The sequence below is a fragment of the Benincasa hispida genome, chromosome 7 (genome assembly GCF_009727055.1).
Source record: "Benincasa hispida cultivar B227 chromosome 7, ASM972705v1, whole genome shotgun sequence".
Classification (NCBI taxonomy): domain Eukaryota; kingdom Viridiplantae; phylum Streptophyta; class Magnoliopsida; order Cucurbitales; family Cucurbitaceae; genus Benincasa; species Benincasa hispida.
In genome coordinates this window covers 48,404,080-48,421,910 of record NC_052355.1, presented here as the reverse complement: position 1 = coordinate 48,421,910, position 17,831 = coordinate 48,404,080, and the positions used below count along the sequence as shown (strand labels likewise).

The following is a 17,831-nucleotide window of genomic DNA, read 5'->3' as shown; positions in this document are numbered from 1 at the left end:
AAAAACTTAAAACAAAAAAGAAAATGAAATGATTACCAAATAAGGCAAGAATGATTATCAAATAGACCTAAAAATTCATGTTTCATAATGATTTTGAAAATGTTAAATGTGATTTTAACCATTTTGACATGCTTGGAGTCATTTTAAAATGGTTATAACTTGTTTTTTTTTCTTAAATGAAGTTCTTTTCAAAAAAGAAAAATGAAAAACAAAAACGAAACAAGTTTAACACTGATTGATTTTAGAGCTAATATGGTGTGTTTATGTGGAATTAGGGTCGCAAAAGAAACATGTATTGACAATAGTTGTTGCAATACTATCAACATTGACACTACTTTCATTGGGCTTATTGGCTATCATCTTCATAAGGAGAAAATTAAAGAAGTCACGCCATAACAACCAGCTCCAAAATTCAAAACCTCCCTCCCGGAGTTTTACCTTTTTTGGAACCTCCAGCTTCCAATATCCGCTATCCAAGTCCAAATCAGAAGCTCAAAAAACTTCATTTAGAAAAGGTGAGGAAATTAAAACCACTTCTAACAGTTTAGTCTTTGAATTATTATAGCCATAACGATTTGGTCTTTATACTTTAAAATTTACAATAGTTTAGTCATAAAGAATGATGTAGTCTCTATACTTTAAAATTTGTAATAATTAAGTCTCTATGTTAAAAAAAATTCATCAAAACTAAGTGTAAAATTTTATGATGTAATAACCTTTTATTTATAGTTTATAAAAAATGTATAAATTTTTTTTATTAAATACTATAATTTTTTTATGTTAAAGATTAAATTGTTATCAATTATAAATTAATAGATTATTTTGTTAAGGATTAAATTGTCGTAAATTAGAAAGGGAAAAAAAAAGTAAAAAGGAGACTAACTACTTAATTACTTACAGTAAATATATTATTTACAGAAGTTTCAGGATTTGAATCAGAAAAAACAATGATTTTTACCATTGAGGAGATCCAAGAGGCTACGGCTAACTTCGATGAATCTCGCAAGATTGGAGAGGGTGGATATGGAACTGTTTACCATGGAGTATTAAATGAACAGGTTTTTTTATTCTTTTTAATTTTTGGGTGTGTTTTGCTATTTTAATATTGATTTCTTTTTTTTTTTCCTACAGTATATAGAACATAAAATGAGAGTTTGTTGATAATTTGTTGTTTAATTTGCAGGAGGTTGCAATTAAGAAAATGAAATCTAATAAATCCAAAGAGTTCTTCGCAGAATTAAAAGTTCTGTGCAGGATCCATCATATTAATGTGGTAAGTTACGGAACATTAATACCTTAAACTATTTATTGTTCGAATATTTTCTAAAACATATAAGTATATATAGTTCTATGTTAATAAGTAATAATTATGATGATCCTTTGATTTTTCAGGTGGAACTTTTAGGATATGCTAGTGGAGATGACCATTTGTATTTGGTTTATGAGTATGTTCAAAATGGATCGCTTAGTGATCATCTACATGATCCTTTGAAAAAAGGTACTCAAATTAATTATTTGCTTGAGTTATATTATATGGGAAGAATATAACTTCACTAAATTAATTGATTCAATTAAAATGTAATATATTGTTTTTTCAAGGATTTTCAAAAATAAAAAAATAAGGAAAAATATTTACACAAATAGTAAAATTTAATTATAGTTGTGATTGTCTATCACATATAGATGTTGATAGAAGCTATTAATGTCTATCAGTAAAGTCAATCATTGATATAATTTTCTATCCGTGATTTTTTTTTTTTTTTTGTTTATTTACGGAGCATAATGAAAAAAGTGACATTGATTTGATTAGGATACCAAGCTTTATCATGGCCTACAAGAACACAAATAGCTCTGGACACAGCGAAGGGTATTGAGTACATTCACGACCATACTAAAGCACGATATGTTCACCGTGATATCAAGACGAGTAATATCCTTCTTGATGAAAGCCTTGAAGCGAAGGTAATAAATTTCATCTATTAATGTAAATAAAAAGAAAATTAATTACATCTTTAGACTAGATTTAACTTGTCAATTCTACTGATATTAACCATGACAAACTATATCTAAGGGTCTCTTCAAATTGATTTTCTAAGCATTTAAAAAAGTGTTTTTAAGTGAAAAGAAAAATATTTTCAAAAGTATACGTGAAAAGTCAATTGAAATAGACTTTTGATTTATCTCGATCAACTCAACTCTAAGGCCATGTTTATCAGGTGAGTAATCTGAAAAGTGTATCCTACTTCGTTTCCGTATTTGACATGGGAGATCCACTCCCAATTTGTAATAAAAAAATCGCATACTGATTGACGAGTGGAGGGTGATCTATTGAGTATAAGAATTATGAATTTGTCACATTAACCATTGCTATTTCCATTAGAGTTTAATGGTAACGGTAACAGTAATAGCAAATGTGACATATTCATAAATCTAAGTAAATGCGATTAAAAGTAATCTAATTATGTTTATAATTGAGATTAATTACGATTGATCCATCAATGAAATTTCATAGTGATTACACCATTTTTATTATAGATTGATAAACATAGTCTAAATTGTTTAAGCCTTTTGCAGGTTGCAGATTTTGGACTAGTAAAGTTAGTTGGACGAACAAACGACGAGGAGCTCGTAGCGACCCGACTGGTCGGAACACCGGGCTACCTTCCTCCAGAGTAAGAAGAGAAATAAATTCCAAATAATTAATTTCTAAAATTATGAAGTCTTGCTAATAATTTTTTTTTGTAAATCTTTGTAAAAAGATCTGTAAAAGAGCTACAAGTGACACCCAAAACGGACGTATTTGCATTTGGAGTAGTTTTGGCGGAGCTAATTACAGGAAGAAGAGCTCTGGTTCGAGAAAGCCAAGAGCCAAAGAGAACCAAATCACTAATCACGCTTGTAAATTTTCAAACTAACTACATTTGTTTTTTTTTTTTTTTTTAAAAAAAAAATTTTTTTTTTATCATTATGATTTTTTTTAAAAAAAAAAAAAAAAAAAACTTTTTGACCTGGTCTAGTTCCATTTAATTCTTAGATTTCAAAATATTTTATGATTAGTCTTTTATGTTTTGATTTTAGTTTCAATTTAGTCTCTTGATTTTGAAATGTTACAATTTTACTTTGAAATTGTTTCAATTTGGTTTATAAGTTTCAAGATTTATACTTTTAATCTCGATTTTCATTAAATACTCATTTGCCATCTTTTTAACTTGATTAAAAATGTAAATCTTGAAATCTAATCCAAACTCAAAAGAGACTAAAGTGTGTAATTTTTTAAAATGTAGGAATAAAATAGAAACTATACAAAAAATCTAGGGAGGAAAAAGTTATTTCTCCCTTCTTTCTTACTAAGAAAAAATACATTTTTAGTTCTCAAGGTTTTTGGAATAGATGCGTTTGGTCCCTAAAGTTTCAAGTTAGTCATTTTAGTTCTTAAGCTTTCAATAATAGGTTTAAAAGATCCTATTCGTTAACAGAACTGTTTAAATTAATAAATCTGTCCAAGTAGATTACTTAAATGTTGTTGTGGCTTGCTAACTAAGTTGATGATTTAGATTTAAATTTGTCTCGTGAAGAGACAAAAGACAGAAATGACGTGAAGTTGAGTTCGTCGAGTTCATTTCTTGTGAAGTAACTTCATGAGAAGAATTTCATAGGAAAAAAGACAAAAATGACATGAAATTGAGTTCATTTCTCGTGAAGTTCGTCTCATGAAACTTTACGAGACAAATTTAAATTCAAATAATCAACTTAATCAGTAAGCTACATCAAACATTTAAATAATCTACTTGGACAGATATGTTGATTTAAACAATTCTGTTAATGAAGAGGACCTGTTAAATCTATTATTGAAAAGTTAAGGACTAAAATGACTGATTTAAAACTTGAAGGATCAAACACATTTATTGGGGACTAAAAAAATATTTTTTCCCAACTCACTATTATTATTTTGCACTTGAGTTAAGATTAATTATATAATATGCAGCATTTAAAAATTAATTTGGTTGGATTGCGATGTTGTTTTAGATTTATTCAATATTCCAAGGGGAAAACTCTGAGGCTGTTCTGGAAGCCGTCGTGGATGAAAATTTGCATGGAAGCTACCCGATGGAAGATGTTTACAAGGTAAATTTGCTTCCATAAATTTCTTTTTCTGCTGAGTTTGGCATTGGGGATAATTTCACATATAAGTGAAGTCTAGCTATAAATTAATTTTTTTAAAAAATACTCCATAAATACTTTTCAAATAAGAACTGGTGAATATTTTTTTAATACCACAAAAACATTTGAAATAACCAAATCAAGCATAGTTTAGCTGATATATAATATGTGTTAACGACTATGAAGTTTGTAGTCTGAATCTCTCACTTTATTATAATAAAAAAATATTTTGAAGTAAAAAGAATTTAAAATCACTTTTAATAAGGACCATAATTTTATACTTTTTTTTAAAGAAAAAAATCATAATAGATTAAAATATTTTTTACTTTGTATTAATTAGATTCACCTTTGTTATCTTTAATCTTCTCTTTTTAAAAAATAAATTATATGTTTATTAGAGTTTTTATTTTCTTAACAATGATAATTAGTGTACGTTCGTCTTTAAAAATGCAGGCTCAATCATTTATTGTACTAAAAAAAATAACATCACAAAATTGAAAATAAAGTTTCTAATAGATATAGATATTTTGTTAAGATACGAATTTTACATAACCCTATGATGTTTCAATTTAAATTTTATGGTTGGTTAAACTTCACAAATGGTAAGTCATTCATTTTACCCACGTAAATGTACAGTACATTTATTTTTGTATATCTAGTCATAACTGTAAATAGACCCAATTAACACAATCAACCAAATAAAAAAGAAAATGGATTCCTTGTCAATCACAAAAGGCACATTTCTTAAGGACAAGTACAATATGGGAAAATTAGACAAGCACTAACTTATATAATTTGACTGAATTACATGGACCAAATAAAAAAAATTAAAATATAGAAGCAATTATATACTCCGTGTTAGTGACTAAGAATAGGATGTTCGTGAGATGGTTTGGATTGTGTTCGTTTTAGATTGTAAATTTATTCAATCCAAATAATTCTTATTAAAATATGAATCCAACTCAATCCAATCATGAAATATTTGATGTTTGGGTTATTGGAGTCATTTATTTAAAATTTTATTTAATATCTTATTCAATTATTTTCATATATTTAATTAAGATTAACGACTTAATTTCAATTTATATAATGGAAATTTTCTTTTTAAGGTATTAAAAAATTATTTTAAAGAGTTTTTGGAGAATAAATTATTGACAAATAATAAAATTAAATAAAACTAAAATCTATAAATAATTATATTATTATTAACAAATATATACATTTTTTTAATACCCCTACCAAAGAGGGCCATGATTCTAACCTCCTCATCTCTGTTGCCCTAAAATTTAGAGTTATTAAAAAAATTTAAAAATTTAAAAATTATATAGATACAATATTAAAATTTTGAGATTATAAAAGGGGTGTTTAAGATAAAGAGTTGGTTACTATAGTTATAGATTATTATAATTGGATTATAATAGTTTTTGTTTGACATGTAAATTATTTTAGTTTGAGAATAAAATAGTAAACATTGTAGTAGATAATAAAAAATGATGAATATAAAATAGTAAAAATTTTAGCAAATAATAAATACGATAACAAATAAGTATTATAAAGTAGTGTTGACTATAGTTAATAGATAAATATATAATAATATTTACTACACACCTAAAATATTTTGTGGGCGTAAAATGTGAAATGAAAGTGTAAATTTGGGTGCAGATGGGGGAGATAGCGGCGTGGTGTTTGAACGAAAATCCGGTGGGGAGACCAGAGATGCGTGAAATTGTTCCTTTGCTGTCGCAGCTTATGACGTCCGCCGTCGAGTGGGAGGCCTCACTCGGTGGTAACAGCCAGGTTTTCAGTGGCCTCTTCACCGGACGATGATCCAAATTTCAAACTCAAATTCCATATATACCCTTTCTCTTCGTCTTTTATCTTTTTTTATCTTTTTTTTTTTTTTTTTTTTTTTTTTTTTTTTTTTCTTAAAAAAAAAAACATTTTCCCCTTCTTCTTCTTTTGTAATGTTTTGTGAAACAAAGGAAGGTTGGTTGTAATTAAATTCATTGAATTCATCTTTGCCAATTTACTTACTGCGTCAAGTGAAGAAGCATGTGTGGATTTAAGGGGTAGGATGGAAATAAAGTAAATTTGCAATTTGTCAATTTGTTTTGTGAAAAAAATTATTTTATGGTTAAAAACTTAAAATATAATTTGTTTGGATGTCTAACCACTATCCTTATTTCTTATTAATGTCTCTTGTGGGTTAAATTATAAACTTAATTTTAGATTTGTATCTATAACTTTGAAAAGTGTTCAATATTTTCTTAATATTTAATTTTGTGCCAAATTAAATTCATGAATTCTTTGACATACATTACGAGACAATAACAAAACAAATCAGTCCCTTATCAGCATGTTCTTTCAATACTTTTTTCTTTTTTAAGAAATGAGAGAAAATTGTTTTTAATCTCGTGTAACATTTTTTTTAATTCACCACTAAACAAAAAATTAAATTTTAAAGTCTCATGTTTTTAAGGAAAAGAAGAGGAAAGTTTGAGGCTATCTTAGATATGAGTTCAATTTTCTGTCTAATAGATCAATTAGTTTTAACAATTTCAAATACATCAAAAACCTATTCCATACAAAATTATCTTAAGAATCTATAGATATAAAATTAAAAATTTAAGAGTCCATTAAATACTCTTAAATTTAGTGACCACGTAGACACAAATATGAAATTTTCCTAATTAAAATTGTAATTTAAGCTCCAAAGTTATGCTTAAATATTTTTAAAAAATTTTAAAAAAAACATTAATTTCTTAGTTTTTTGTGTGTTGTAAATTTTGGAAAATTAGCCGCTATATATTTCATTGTTAATAACATCTACCACACATAGCAATAAAATGGAAAAAAAAAAAAAGTATGAACACAACATTTGTCCACCCTTAATGATAAGAAATCATAGCTCAACTGACATGTAGTATATATCAATGATTAAAATATCTGTAATTTGAATCCTCCATCTTTATTATACTAAAAAATAATCAACAATTAAGATGGTAGTGATTCTATTATTCACTTAATTGTTCTAAAATTGACAGAAAAAGAAAATGTCAACATAGCTATGAAGTTAAATAGTATGTTACTTGTTTGTTGGTTTTCTGTAAACTTTTTAAGACAAGTTTATTTCTACTTTTTTAATTATATGTTAAATAAGTTCTTAATTTTTTTTAAATAAAAAGAATTCTAATAGGTCTCAATTTTTTTTTTATTTTGTATCTGCTAAATCTTTCAAATTTAAAAAATCAATAAGTCCATAAAATTTTGATTAAGTATGTAATAGCTTATCGATTTTATGTTTATTAATTACTACCACATAATTTTATGCAAAAGAGATTTTTAAAGTTCACTAATTATTAGATATCAAATTAAAAGTTGAATGATGTAGATTTCGTTTAGTAACCATTTCATTTTTTGTTTTTAATTTTGAAAATTAAGTCTACTTTCTTACATTTTCTTACCACGATTTGCATATTTCTTTAAGTACAAGAGTAAAATTTCTAGAGATGATAAAGGGGTTTGAAGACTTAGTTTTCAAAAAAATAAAAGATAAAAAAACTAAATTGTTGTAGTAAATATAAATTTATTATTTTTTTAATGTATAATAAACCCAAGTATTTAACATTCCCGAATTTATTAGATACCAAAATTAAAATTCAATTTATTAGATACAAATTTTTAAAACAAAAATTAAAAAGTAAACCAAGTAATTCAATAATAATTTTGAAAGCATTTCACATCCTTACGCTGAATATGAATTTATTTATCAGAAAAGGGAAACGGAAGGGAAAACTAAAATAACTCGACCATTGGAACAGCTTGCCGCAGATCGTCCTCTAGTAATGGTTGAGCGTCGGCATCCGGAGGGCACAAGTTTCTTGTTCGACGATGTGTCGAATTGATTCAACAGATCTACCTTTCTAGCCAGTTGATTCTTCTGCTGAACATCGCGAGATCTCCTTCAATTTCTTATGTTCTCCTTGATTTCGTGAACAACCTAGCTTGCCGGAGGAAGAATTGTTTCTACTAGTGATTTTAGGAACCACTTTCTGATTTGATTCAATGGCGGGGGCGGCCTCCGCGCTGTTCCTATTAGACATCAAAGGGCGTGTTCTCATTTGGCGCGACTATCGTGGCGATGTCTCGGCAGTTCAGGCCGAGCGCTTCTTCACCAAGCTCATCGAGAAGGAGGTTATGGATCTTTGTTTAATCTAATCAGTCTCTGATAGAATCGTACTCTTATTTGCTTTTTAGGTCGAGTGATTTAGTTTTTGTTCACTAGTGAATTGATGATACATGCGACTGAATCAGAGAAATTGGAGGTCCTCGTTTCGGATTGTTTCTTTTATGTCATTAGGAATCAGATTCAAATAAAGAACTGGCTAAATAAAACGATTTGAATCTCTACCTGATAGATTCTACAAAATCTTTTGATGTCAGGGTGATCCGCAATCTCAAGATCCAGTAGTTTACGATAATGGCATAAGCTATATGTTCATTCAGCACAATAATGTGTACCTGATGGTTGCTGCGAGGCAGAATTGCAATGCTGCAAGTCTTCTTTCCTTTTTGCATCGAGTAGTTGATGTAAGTTGTATATATGATCATAGCGTTCTCCAACAAAGCATTTCGGTATTTCAAACATGTTTAATTTGGATATATGATAGTGTACACATTATCTTAGTTCCTGAACTTATATGGTTCAGTAAGATTTTGGATAAGATTTCTTAAAATTTGAGGCTACTTAGCATCTTCTTTTTCAATCACAATAGGAGAATAGTTTTTTCCCCATTAGTTTACTTTTCTGTATTGATTTCGGTGGTAAATGGTAATGAAATTGCTAATTTTGTTTTCCTTATAAAATAGATCGACTTTTAGGTAGATTTTGGGACTTCCAAGCATATATGTTTTGTGATAAGAAAGAAAAGTATTAAATGATTGACGTGAATCATTATGCTACAGGTCTTCAAGCATTATTTTGAAGAGTTGGAAGAAGAATCACTTAGGGATAACTTTGTTGTGGTGGTAAGATATGCCTTTCACAGATCAAATCCTTATAAATTTCTTAAATTGTTCACCATATCATGTATTGTGATTTATGTCAGGTGGTGAATGATAATATTATTACTTATATTCTTTGTAGTACGAGTTGCTTGATGAAATAATGGACTTTGGTTATCCTCAATACACCGAGGCCAAAATTCTTAGTGAGTTTATAAAGACTGATGCCTATAGAATGGAGGTTGCTCAGAGGCCACCCATGGCAGTAACAAATGCAGTTTCTTGGCGGAGTGAAGGGATAAATTACAAGAAGAATGAGGTATGCGCTCTTTAAAAGAATAAGCTGCATTTGTTCATTTGTGATTTTTAAAACTTAGTAGTTAATGTCCTCTTCTTATTTCTCCAGGTCTTTTTGGATGTGGTGGAGAGTGTTAATATACTTGTCAACAGTAACGGGCAAATAATTAGGTCAGATGTTGTGGGCGCATTGAAGATGAGAACTTACTTAAGGTTTGCTCACAATGCTTTTAGAAATTTACATCTCGACACAGAAAAAGCTTGTACTTTCTTCACTTGCATATTGCACAATAATATCCTCAAAAGTACTTTTCCTGGTAATCAAGCAAAATTTTCTAGTCATGCATGCATTCTGTTATTGGTTTGCTCTCTCTTTTACTCTCACATAAGAAAAGATTTTAAATTGTTTTAGCGAACTCTGAACAGGGAAACTAAACCATTAAAAAAGAATGATCTATCTAATGATTGTGGCAAACTTAGAAGAAGTGTTAACTCTTGAAACATGTGAATATTGTCTTAGTGGTATTGTTGAAATCTCCATTTCTTTGCCTTTTGTTTTCGTATTTCAGTGCTTTATTATTATATGAATATGTACTTATTCATAACTTGGCAATGTGGTATTGTTAAAACCTTCATTTCTTTGCTTTCCAGTCTCTTCTTTCAGTGATTTGTAATATCCTTCTCATTCCGTTTTGTATCTTTGCTAGTTGATAAGACAAATTAAGGTTTGGTTTTGTCTTTTGTTGTAGTGGTATGCCCGAGTGTAAGCTTGGGCTCAACGACAGGGTATTATTGGAAGCACAAGGCCGAACCACAAAAGGAAAAGCTATTGATTTGGAAGATATCAAATTTCACCAGTATGTATCAGACCATATGGTGCATTTATTTTTCTGTACTATTAATATCTGTGTTTTGTGTTGGGGCACATAAGCTAATATAATGATGTGTACTTCATAAGCGTTATGACAGTTTTTATATTATCTAATTATACAAATGCATTTTTTGGGGGGGGGGGGCTTTAGGTGCGTACGCTTGGCCCGCTTTGAAAATGATCGGACCATATCCTTCATACCTCCAGATGGATCTTTTGATCTCATGACTTATAGACTGAGCACTCAGGTTGGATATATCAACGTAGATGCTATTTTCTAAGTCACCGTTGGTTTATTCATTACTTTCTTCTATCTCGTCATTTGATGTGCTTCATCTTTTTTGTTGACAGGTAAAGCCTCTTATTTGGGTAGAAGCTCAAGTTGAAAGACATTCAAAAAGTCGTATTGAGATTATGGTGAAAGCAAGGAGCCAGTTTAAGGAGCGAAGGTATTATAAAATGTCTTTCTACTTTTTTGTTTTTTTTTTGGAGGGGGTCAGTAAAAATCTTCTCTTCCTAGTTTCTTTTTACTAATAAAAAGTTCATCATACAGCACCGCAACAAATGTTGAGATTGAGTTGCCTGTCCCAGCAGATGCTACCAACCCAAATGTTCGGACCTCAATGGGGTCTGCTTCTTATGCACCAGAAAATGATGCATTATGCTGGAAAATAAGATCTTTTCCAGGTGGCAAGGTATTTAAAATATTATTTGCTTCTCTGTCAATGATACCGTACCTTATACATGAATAGCGAATAATTCAGACAGCTAATTTTCTTGATCTTAATCTGGAAAATTCAGGAGTATATGTTAAGGGCAGAGTTTCGCCTTCCTTCAATTACATCCGAAGAAGCAACACCAGAGAGAAAAGCGCCAATTCGTGTAAAGTTCGAGATACCATACTTCACCGTTTCTGGAATCCAGGTACACTTCCATATACTTTCTCTGGTTATTCCTGTTTACCATTAAGTGACATGATAACTCCTCTTTACCATTCAGTGGCATGATAACTGCTGTTTACCATTCAAGGGGTGTTTAGCCCACCGACTTCATAAGTTTGTGTTAAATAACGTAACTCCACCAATTTCAATAATGTTCACTATTGAAATTTGCACATTTATCAAGCAATTCCATCTTTCTTTCTTTCTTTCTCTCTTTTACACATTTATCGATCTACACTCCAAACACAATTTTCCCAACTCCAGACTTTAAAACTCAACTTAGCGTCCTAAACACCCTTTCAGTGACATGATAAACCGTGCAAGAAAATTTGCTAAGCACATACAACAAATAATACCCTGTCCAAACTTTGTCTTATGAAGAGTTGGCATATTTTTCTTTTAGGAAACCAACCTCATCTTTGATTTATTCTGTTATTTGTGATATCAAATATGTGAACACAGTTAGATCTGGTAGACTTACATTAGTTTCAGACTCAAATATGTGAGCAAAAATCTGTTCTTTTTGTTTGTTACATTGTATTGGTGGAGAATAAGGATAACAGTGTGAATTATATTAACCATTTTGGAGTTTCCTAAGTATAAACTTCGTAAGATATGATGTTCCTCTTTATTAGTATGGAACTAGGAGGATATTTTAGATGTTAATGTGCAGTACTATGATTTCGTAGGTTCGATACCTGAAGATTATTGAGAAAAGTGGGTACCAGGCTCTTCCATGGGTGAGATACATCACAATGGCTGGAGAGTATGAACTAAGGCTCATATAAAAGTTACTTTGATTTATAGACATTTCATTTCGCAGAGTTCATATGTCGTGAATTATTCAGTTAATAATCACAGGATGAGTTAAAGATTTGTTGTTGTAGAGGATTTGGAGGGGGAAAAGCAAAAAAAAAAAAAAAAAAAAAAAAAAAAAAACTGTTTTCTACTCCTCTTTTGTTTGTGAAGCATATTGCAGCTTTTGTAAGTCCATAGTAACTGAGAAGGGTGTCTTTTCTTTTTTTCTCTCTCCTTTATTTTTCTTTCTAACTACACTAGGTGGTCTGGTTGAATTCTGTTTTGCTTATATTGCTTTCAACTAGCTCCATTTCTATCTGTTTAATTTGTTATATCCAGTGCCATTTTCCAAATGCTCACCGTTGAATTCCCCCCTTATGGGCTTTCATTACAGATGTTATTAACTCAAGCAAACCAAAGAAAGAATATCATTGATAAAATAGGAGGCTTAAAATGAACATGAATGTGAGGAAGTAAATTTTTTTTTCTTGATTTTCTTTCATGGTTGCATTTCAGTGTTTTGGTTTGGCAGGATCAGTTGTTTCCTTCTAAATACATGTTTTCTACAACGCTCAAAAATCCCGTCGTATATCAGATCGAATTGAACTCCTGCTCGATCCCGATTAATAATGAATGATATGTGATCTGCCTCCACAATCTTGTAGTACCTAAATCCAAAATTTCACAAGATTGAAAAACATAATCAAGGGTTCTATATATAGAATTAATATGCAATTCCAAAATCAGCATAAGTTAGATTAGATGTTTTTCTCATTAAGCCTACATACTAACCTATGCTTGAAAAAATAAAACATTTTGAACACATCAGTTTTCAGAATCCATGACCTAACGCCCTTGGAAAGCAAATCCCCAATTTATTTCCTGCACCATTTCCAGAAGTTCCGATCTCCATAGAAAAATCATGATTAAATTATTAAAAGAAATGCATTTGAATTTTACTATTTGCTTTAAAAAAATATCCTTATTCTTTTAAAAGTGACAAAAATCTTTTAAAACTACTATTGGAGTAGAAATTCTTTCAAAATTTGAACATAGCATGTGATTGAAACGAGGGATTAGTGACCTAAAATGAAAATTTGCATGTCATATCAATTTATGCCACCATTACACCATTTTAAAGTCTCAACTTTTATCCATAAGGTCAAAATATTTCTATTCTGAAATGTTTAGGAGAGTTTAGAAATATATATATATATATATATATCTAACAAAAAATTATTAGAGTATTAGACTAACCAGATGCCAGGTTCCCAAGACTGGGACTCAGATTCATTATGAACAAAATGGCTTGGATGTTCAATTGGGAAACGTGGGTGAGTCATAGAGATTGTGTTTAATGCCCCATCATTCTCTTGCCAATCTTCATCCCTGCACACCCACGAACACGAACATGTATCATTCACTGTTAAATCATCGATTGACTCAAAAGTTACAAGTGGAAATCAATATTAATTGGAGATAAAATAACAAGAGATGGTTTCTTCTCACTTAAAAGCACTTAAAAAAACTCAGATTGAACAACACTTACCGGTAGCCTTTATACGGCGGCGAGAGGTCCAAAGGAAATCGCCACCGGCTCATTTGCAATGCTCTGATAGAAAGCAGAGGGTGGATTCCAATGATGCTGTAAGGAACAGTGAGACCAAAGATCTTTCTTGGAGGCTTTGTAACATAGCTGAAATAATAAGTGCTTTTAAAGGTTTGTAAACGGCTGTTCAATCGAATTGATCCTTGAATTGTAAGATCAGGAAGAATCCAATCTCCAGAAGCAAAAGGACCTGTATTTCCCAATAGACATTTTAAAAGACCCAAAACACCTATTTTCTTCCATGACATGTTGAAGTGATCAAATCCAAAGTTGTAATACTTTTTCAACCAGCCAATGTCCAACCAGTCATAAGCTATAACACCAACTCGACAAAGCTGTAGCAGACTTATAGGTTTCATTGTTTCTCCGTCTTCTGGTCTGAAAACATAAAAGGAAGTTTATACCAAAAGCATGAGATGACAATTTGTTTTGTCACAGTTCTTACTCTTGGTTGTCATATTTATTAAGAAAACTTTTGAATTCATACTCAATTTCCATGAACGAAAACAAGTTTTTCAATATTTCTTTCGGTTTTCAAAATATGGCTTTGATTTTAAAAACACTCCTAAGATTTAGAGAATAAAATGTAGAAATTAATAGATAGAAGTGGTGTTTGTAGGCTTAATTTTTAAAAATAAAAAACTAATAACCAAATTGTTATCAAATGGGAAGCTTAATATTTGTTTGTAATAGTTTACAAGGGTTTAAAAATACTTCAAAGTGGCCTAAACAAAGTTTTTAAGTAGCTTAACACATGAACTAATCAACTGAAAAAGATAACTAATTGAATTCAAGACCTCATGCGATCTCATTAATCCATATAGTTAACAAAAGGATAAATTATAAAAGAAAAAACTTAGGTACAATCGGGTAGTATCCATCTTTTGTGTAGTCCAATTAGCACTCAATAAAAATGTGCCACGTGGCACTTATATATATTTTTAAATGATTTTTTATAATTTTTTTGTGGGTAAAGGGAGTGGTGTATGAGACTAGGTGCATCCTCATTGCTCAATTATTAAAAAAAAAAAAAAAAAAAACTACCCTTTTGCAAAAATACTTTTATTCTTTCAAAAATTCTTAAACTACTCTTGAAATGGAATTCCTTTCAAATTTCAAACGAAGGTTGGGACTTAACACAGTGGGGTGGTGATCTAAACTGGGTGACAATCTAAATTTCCATTCTAGGTCATCGTCACACACTCACTCTCTTAATTTCATTTCGACACTTGAACGAAAATAGGTCAATGATAATAGTGTAGCTTTTGAGAAAATATTTTCTTATATGAGTTGTCAAGTTCAACCGTATTTTTTTAGGATAAATTGCAAAAATACTCCTAAAGTATGGTTGTAGTTCCAATTATATCTTTAAACTTTCAATAGTAAAAATTGAACCCTCAAACTAATACGGATATTAAAATTGAACCTTCAAACTTACATAATTGTAGAAATTATAATAATTGTATAAGTTTGAGGGTTCAATTTTCATTTGAGATCCAATTTATATAATTATGGTAAGTTTGAGTGTCCAATATTAAGAGTTGTATAAGTTGAAGGTTCAATCTATTGTCCAATTTTTTTATAAGAAAGTGTAAAATTTTAGAGAGAAACTGAGACTCACTGCATTCCATCCAAATAAGTTCTTGTGGTTCCATTGAAGGCTCCTGATATGGCCGATATGCTTAAAACCCAATTCTCCGAAGTATTGTCGTGGCCCTTGAATGCCTGCAGCCAAATTGAAAAGACAGAACCAACCAAAAAAAAAAAACATAAACAATATAAGTAAATGTGTTGGAAGTTTAATGAAACACATAAAATATCAACATGGACAGGACAATTTGAAATGTGGTGTTTTAGAGTTGACCTTGTCGGCGAGCATTTGTTGGAGTAGACGAGCAACCTGAGCTCCGGCTGAATGCCCCACGATGTGAATAGGATGATCCTCGTCCCATTCAGGGTACTCCCCTGCATTTCTCAATCAAACACAACTTTTTGTTTTTTTTTTTTTTTTTTTTTAAATTTTTGGATAATCTTATAAAAAGAAAAACAGGGGAAATTAAGCTACATTTTGCTAGTGCCAATCTATTATTAGCCTAAATTTTTAATTTTGGTTGTATTTGAAATACATTTTTACATGTTTAATTTTAAAAAGTAAGTTTTTTTTTTTAATTTTTAAAATAGAGTGTTTGACAACCACTCAAAATAGCTTTTGAAGAGTATTTTCAACCATTTTTGTCAATAATATATAAATAAATGGGCTCTTCATCTGATTACGACTTTTAACTTTGAATATCCATTTTTTTTAATTTAAATGTTGCTCTTATAAATTCTATATATACACTTCATCACTATATTTTTTTAAAAAAATGTAGTTATAAATTTCTATTAGATTTTGGGTATAAAATTTAAATTTGGTAAATATGGATCAAAATAATCCTTTGTAATTTTTTTTTAAAAATTAAAATGCACAGAAATGAAGGTGAAACAAAATAGTATTTGAGAGAGTTATTCAACAATACTTTTGTGCATTCCTATCCATTAAAATTTAAATTGACCCAACAATAAAGCTAGTGATTTTTCTACATTCTTACAATTACAAATCCCTTTTTCCAAAAATTATATATGCTTTTATTTTTCTGAGAAAAAAAAAGTAAACTACGAAAATTAGCCTAAATCATGGTGGTAATTGTATTTATATCCCGATATTTAGATTGAAAATCATACTTCAGTACAGTTTTTGAAATTTGGAAAAAAAAAAGAAAAAAACACGAAGTGGAGTTGACCTTGTTCATACAGGCGGCCGAACTGCGAGTGACCAAAAATTCTGCTGTGCTCTTCACCGTAATCGACTTTCCCACCTTTCAAATAATAGAACAATTCACGAGCCCTGCAACCCAATTTCAATTCAATTTCCATTGATTAAATTATAAAAACACCACAAAAAACATCAAAATTGTTTTCCTTTTTCTTTTTAACCTGTCGTAAATGCTGGTTAAGGAACCCAAATCAGGCACAAGAACTCTTTCGTCTTTGTTCTCAGCCCCAGCAAAATACGATATATTTCCCAATCTCTGAAATCAAATTAAATTAGAAAAAAATAAAAAACAAAAAAACAAAAAACAGAACAGAAACTAAAAGATCAGGCCATAAATTACAGACCCCTTTTCCAAAACCAAAAATTCCATGGACCAAAACAATTGGAGGAAGATGCTGGTCGGAATCCGCCGTTTTTGGTTCTAAATTGACCGATTTAAACTTTCGAAAGGTTAAACTGAGAGACTCTGAAACATCACCAGCTACGGCGGAGGTAAAAATATACAAACCATAAACCGAATGAACCAAAGAACTCAAAAACAGTTCCCAAAAGAAGAAAATTACAGCAATCCATGAACGGATCATTTTATTAGTTGATTTTCTTCGCCGCAGACGGTGGTTGTTAAAAATTAGGCGAAGTTGTAACTTGTAAGTAATATAAAGGAAGAGACGGAAGTCGGGCGTTTTGATGGGCCGGAACACGTGCTGCCGGCACGTGTGTTGTGTGTTGCATTGCATGAGTTGCATGATGGATCAAGCTTTTTTCATTTATATATATATATATATTTTTAATTGGTGGGATTTTTGTGTATTTATTCAAAATGGGGAAATTAAATAAAAAAGGGTATTCGGGGTTGTGGAAGTTAGCTAAACTAAAATAAACGCATTAGCCATTAGACAAAGCCAAAAATAAATGTGTGGGGCTAAAAGGCCAAAAAGCTATAGGATATGATTCAATGGGATTACCGCCACGTTTCTTTAGTCTTTGATTTCTACTCCCACAAGTTTGGTTTAGGGACCCACTGGCCACTCCAATAGTGGGAGAAACCCCTAGAAAATTCCCAATTGCAATTTTTCTATATACCAGTTTTCAACCACGTGCATCCTACGTGTTTTTTCAATTTTTTTTCTAATCACATAATTTAGTTTTTATTTATTTATTTTTTTTTATATAAAAAAAGTAAGGATGTTGAATACGAATTCAATTATGATCTAAAGAAATAACTCTCAGTATTTTTTTATTAATTTCAATATAACGACTACAATTTCTAATATATAATCCTTTTATGTTTTTAAAATAAACTATAATCTTTTTGGATTTTTTTGGATGATCGAC

At 30.2% G+C, this 17,831-nt stretch overlaps 3 protein-coding genes across 4 annotated transcripts; 2 read left to right on the top strand and 1 right to left on the bottom strand.

The window, feature by feature from the left end:
* The first annotated feature begins 288 nt into the window (after positions 1-288).
* Positions 289-6,061, top strand: LOC120082107 (lysM domain receptor-like kinase 3). Its single transcript, XM_039037335.1, has 9 exons — positions 289-515; positions 919-1,058; positions 1,184-1,273; positions 1,393-1,498; positions 1,811-1,962; positions 2,575-2,672; positions 2,760-2,898; positions 4,027-4,125; positions 5,824-6,061. Exons 2-9 carry the CDS (start codon positions 948-950, stop codon positions 5,986-5,988), a joined length of 960 nt encoding a protein of 319 aa, XP_038893263.1. The 5' UTR covers positions 289-515; positions 919-947; the 3' UTR covers positions 5,989-6,061.
* A 1,854-nt stretch (positions 6,062-7,915) lies between these two features.
* Positions 7,916-12,311, top strand: LOC120081578 (AP-1 complex subunit mu-2). The gene is made up of 11 exons (XM_039036596.1): positions 7,916-8,355; positions 8,605-8,751; positions 9,127-9,189; positions 9,308-9,484; positions 9,572-9,675; positions 10,212-10,319; positions 10,485-10,581; positions 10,685-10,782; positions 10,887-11,028; positions 11,135-11,257; positions 11,964-12,311. The coding sequence occupies exons 1-11, from the start codon at positions 8,227-8,229 to the stop codon at positions 12,060-12,062; spliced, it is 1,287 nt and encodes a 428-aa protein (XP_038892524.1). The 5' UTR covers positions 7,916-8,226; the 3' UTR covers positions 12,063-12,311.
* LOC120081577 (lipase-like) lies at positions 12,172-17,220 on the bottom strand. Of its 2 annotated transcripts, XR_005482882.1 has the most exons (9): positions 16,841-17,220; positions 16,658-16,752; positions 16,465-16,568; positions 15,546-15,646; positions 15,303-15,406; positions 13,622-14,059; positions 13,330-13,461; positions 12,865-12,954; positions 12,610-12,740 (listed from the first exon to the last, which is right to left on the bottom strand). XR_005482882.1 is itself a non-coding variant. In XM_039036595.1 (8 exons), exons 1-8 carry the CDS (start codon positions 17,078-17,080, stop codon positions 12,572-12,574), a joined length of 1,383 nt encoding a protein of 460 aa, XP_038892523.1. In that variant the 5' UTR covers positions 17,081-17,219; the 3' UTR covers positions 12,172-12,571. The 2 variants fall into 2 exon arrangements, 1 of the variants encoding a protein (XP_038892523.1); XM_039036595.1 differs by lacking the exon at positions 12,865-12,954 and having other exon boundaries at positions 12,172-12,740; positions 16,841-17,219.
* Positions 17,221-17,831: the final 611 nt, after the last annotated feature.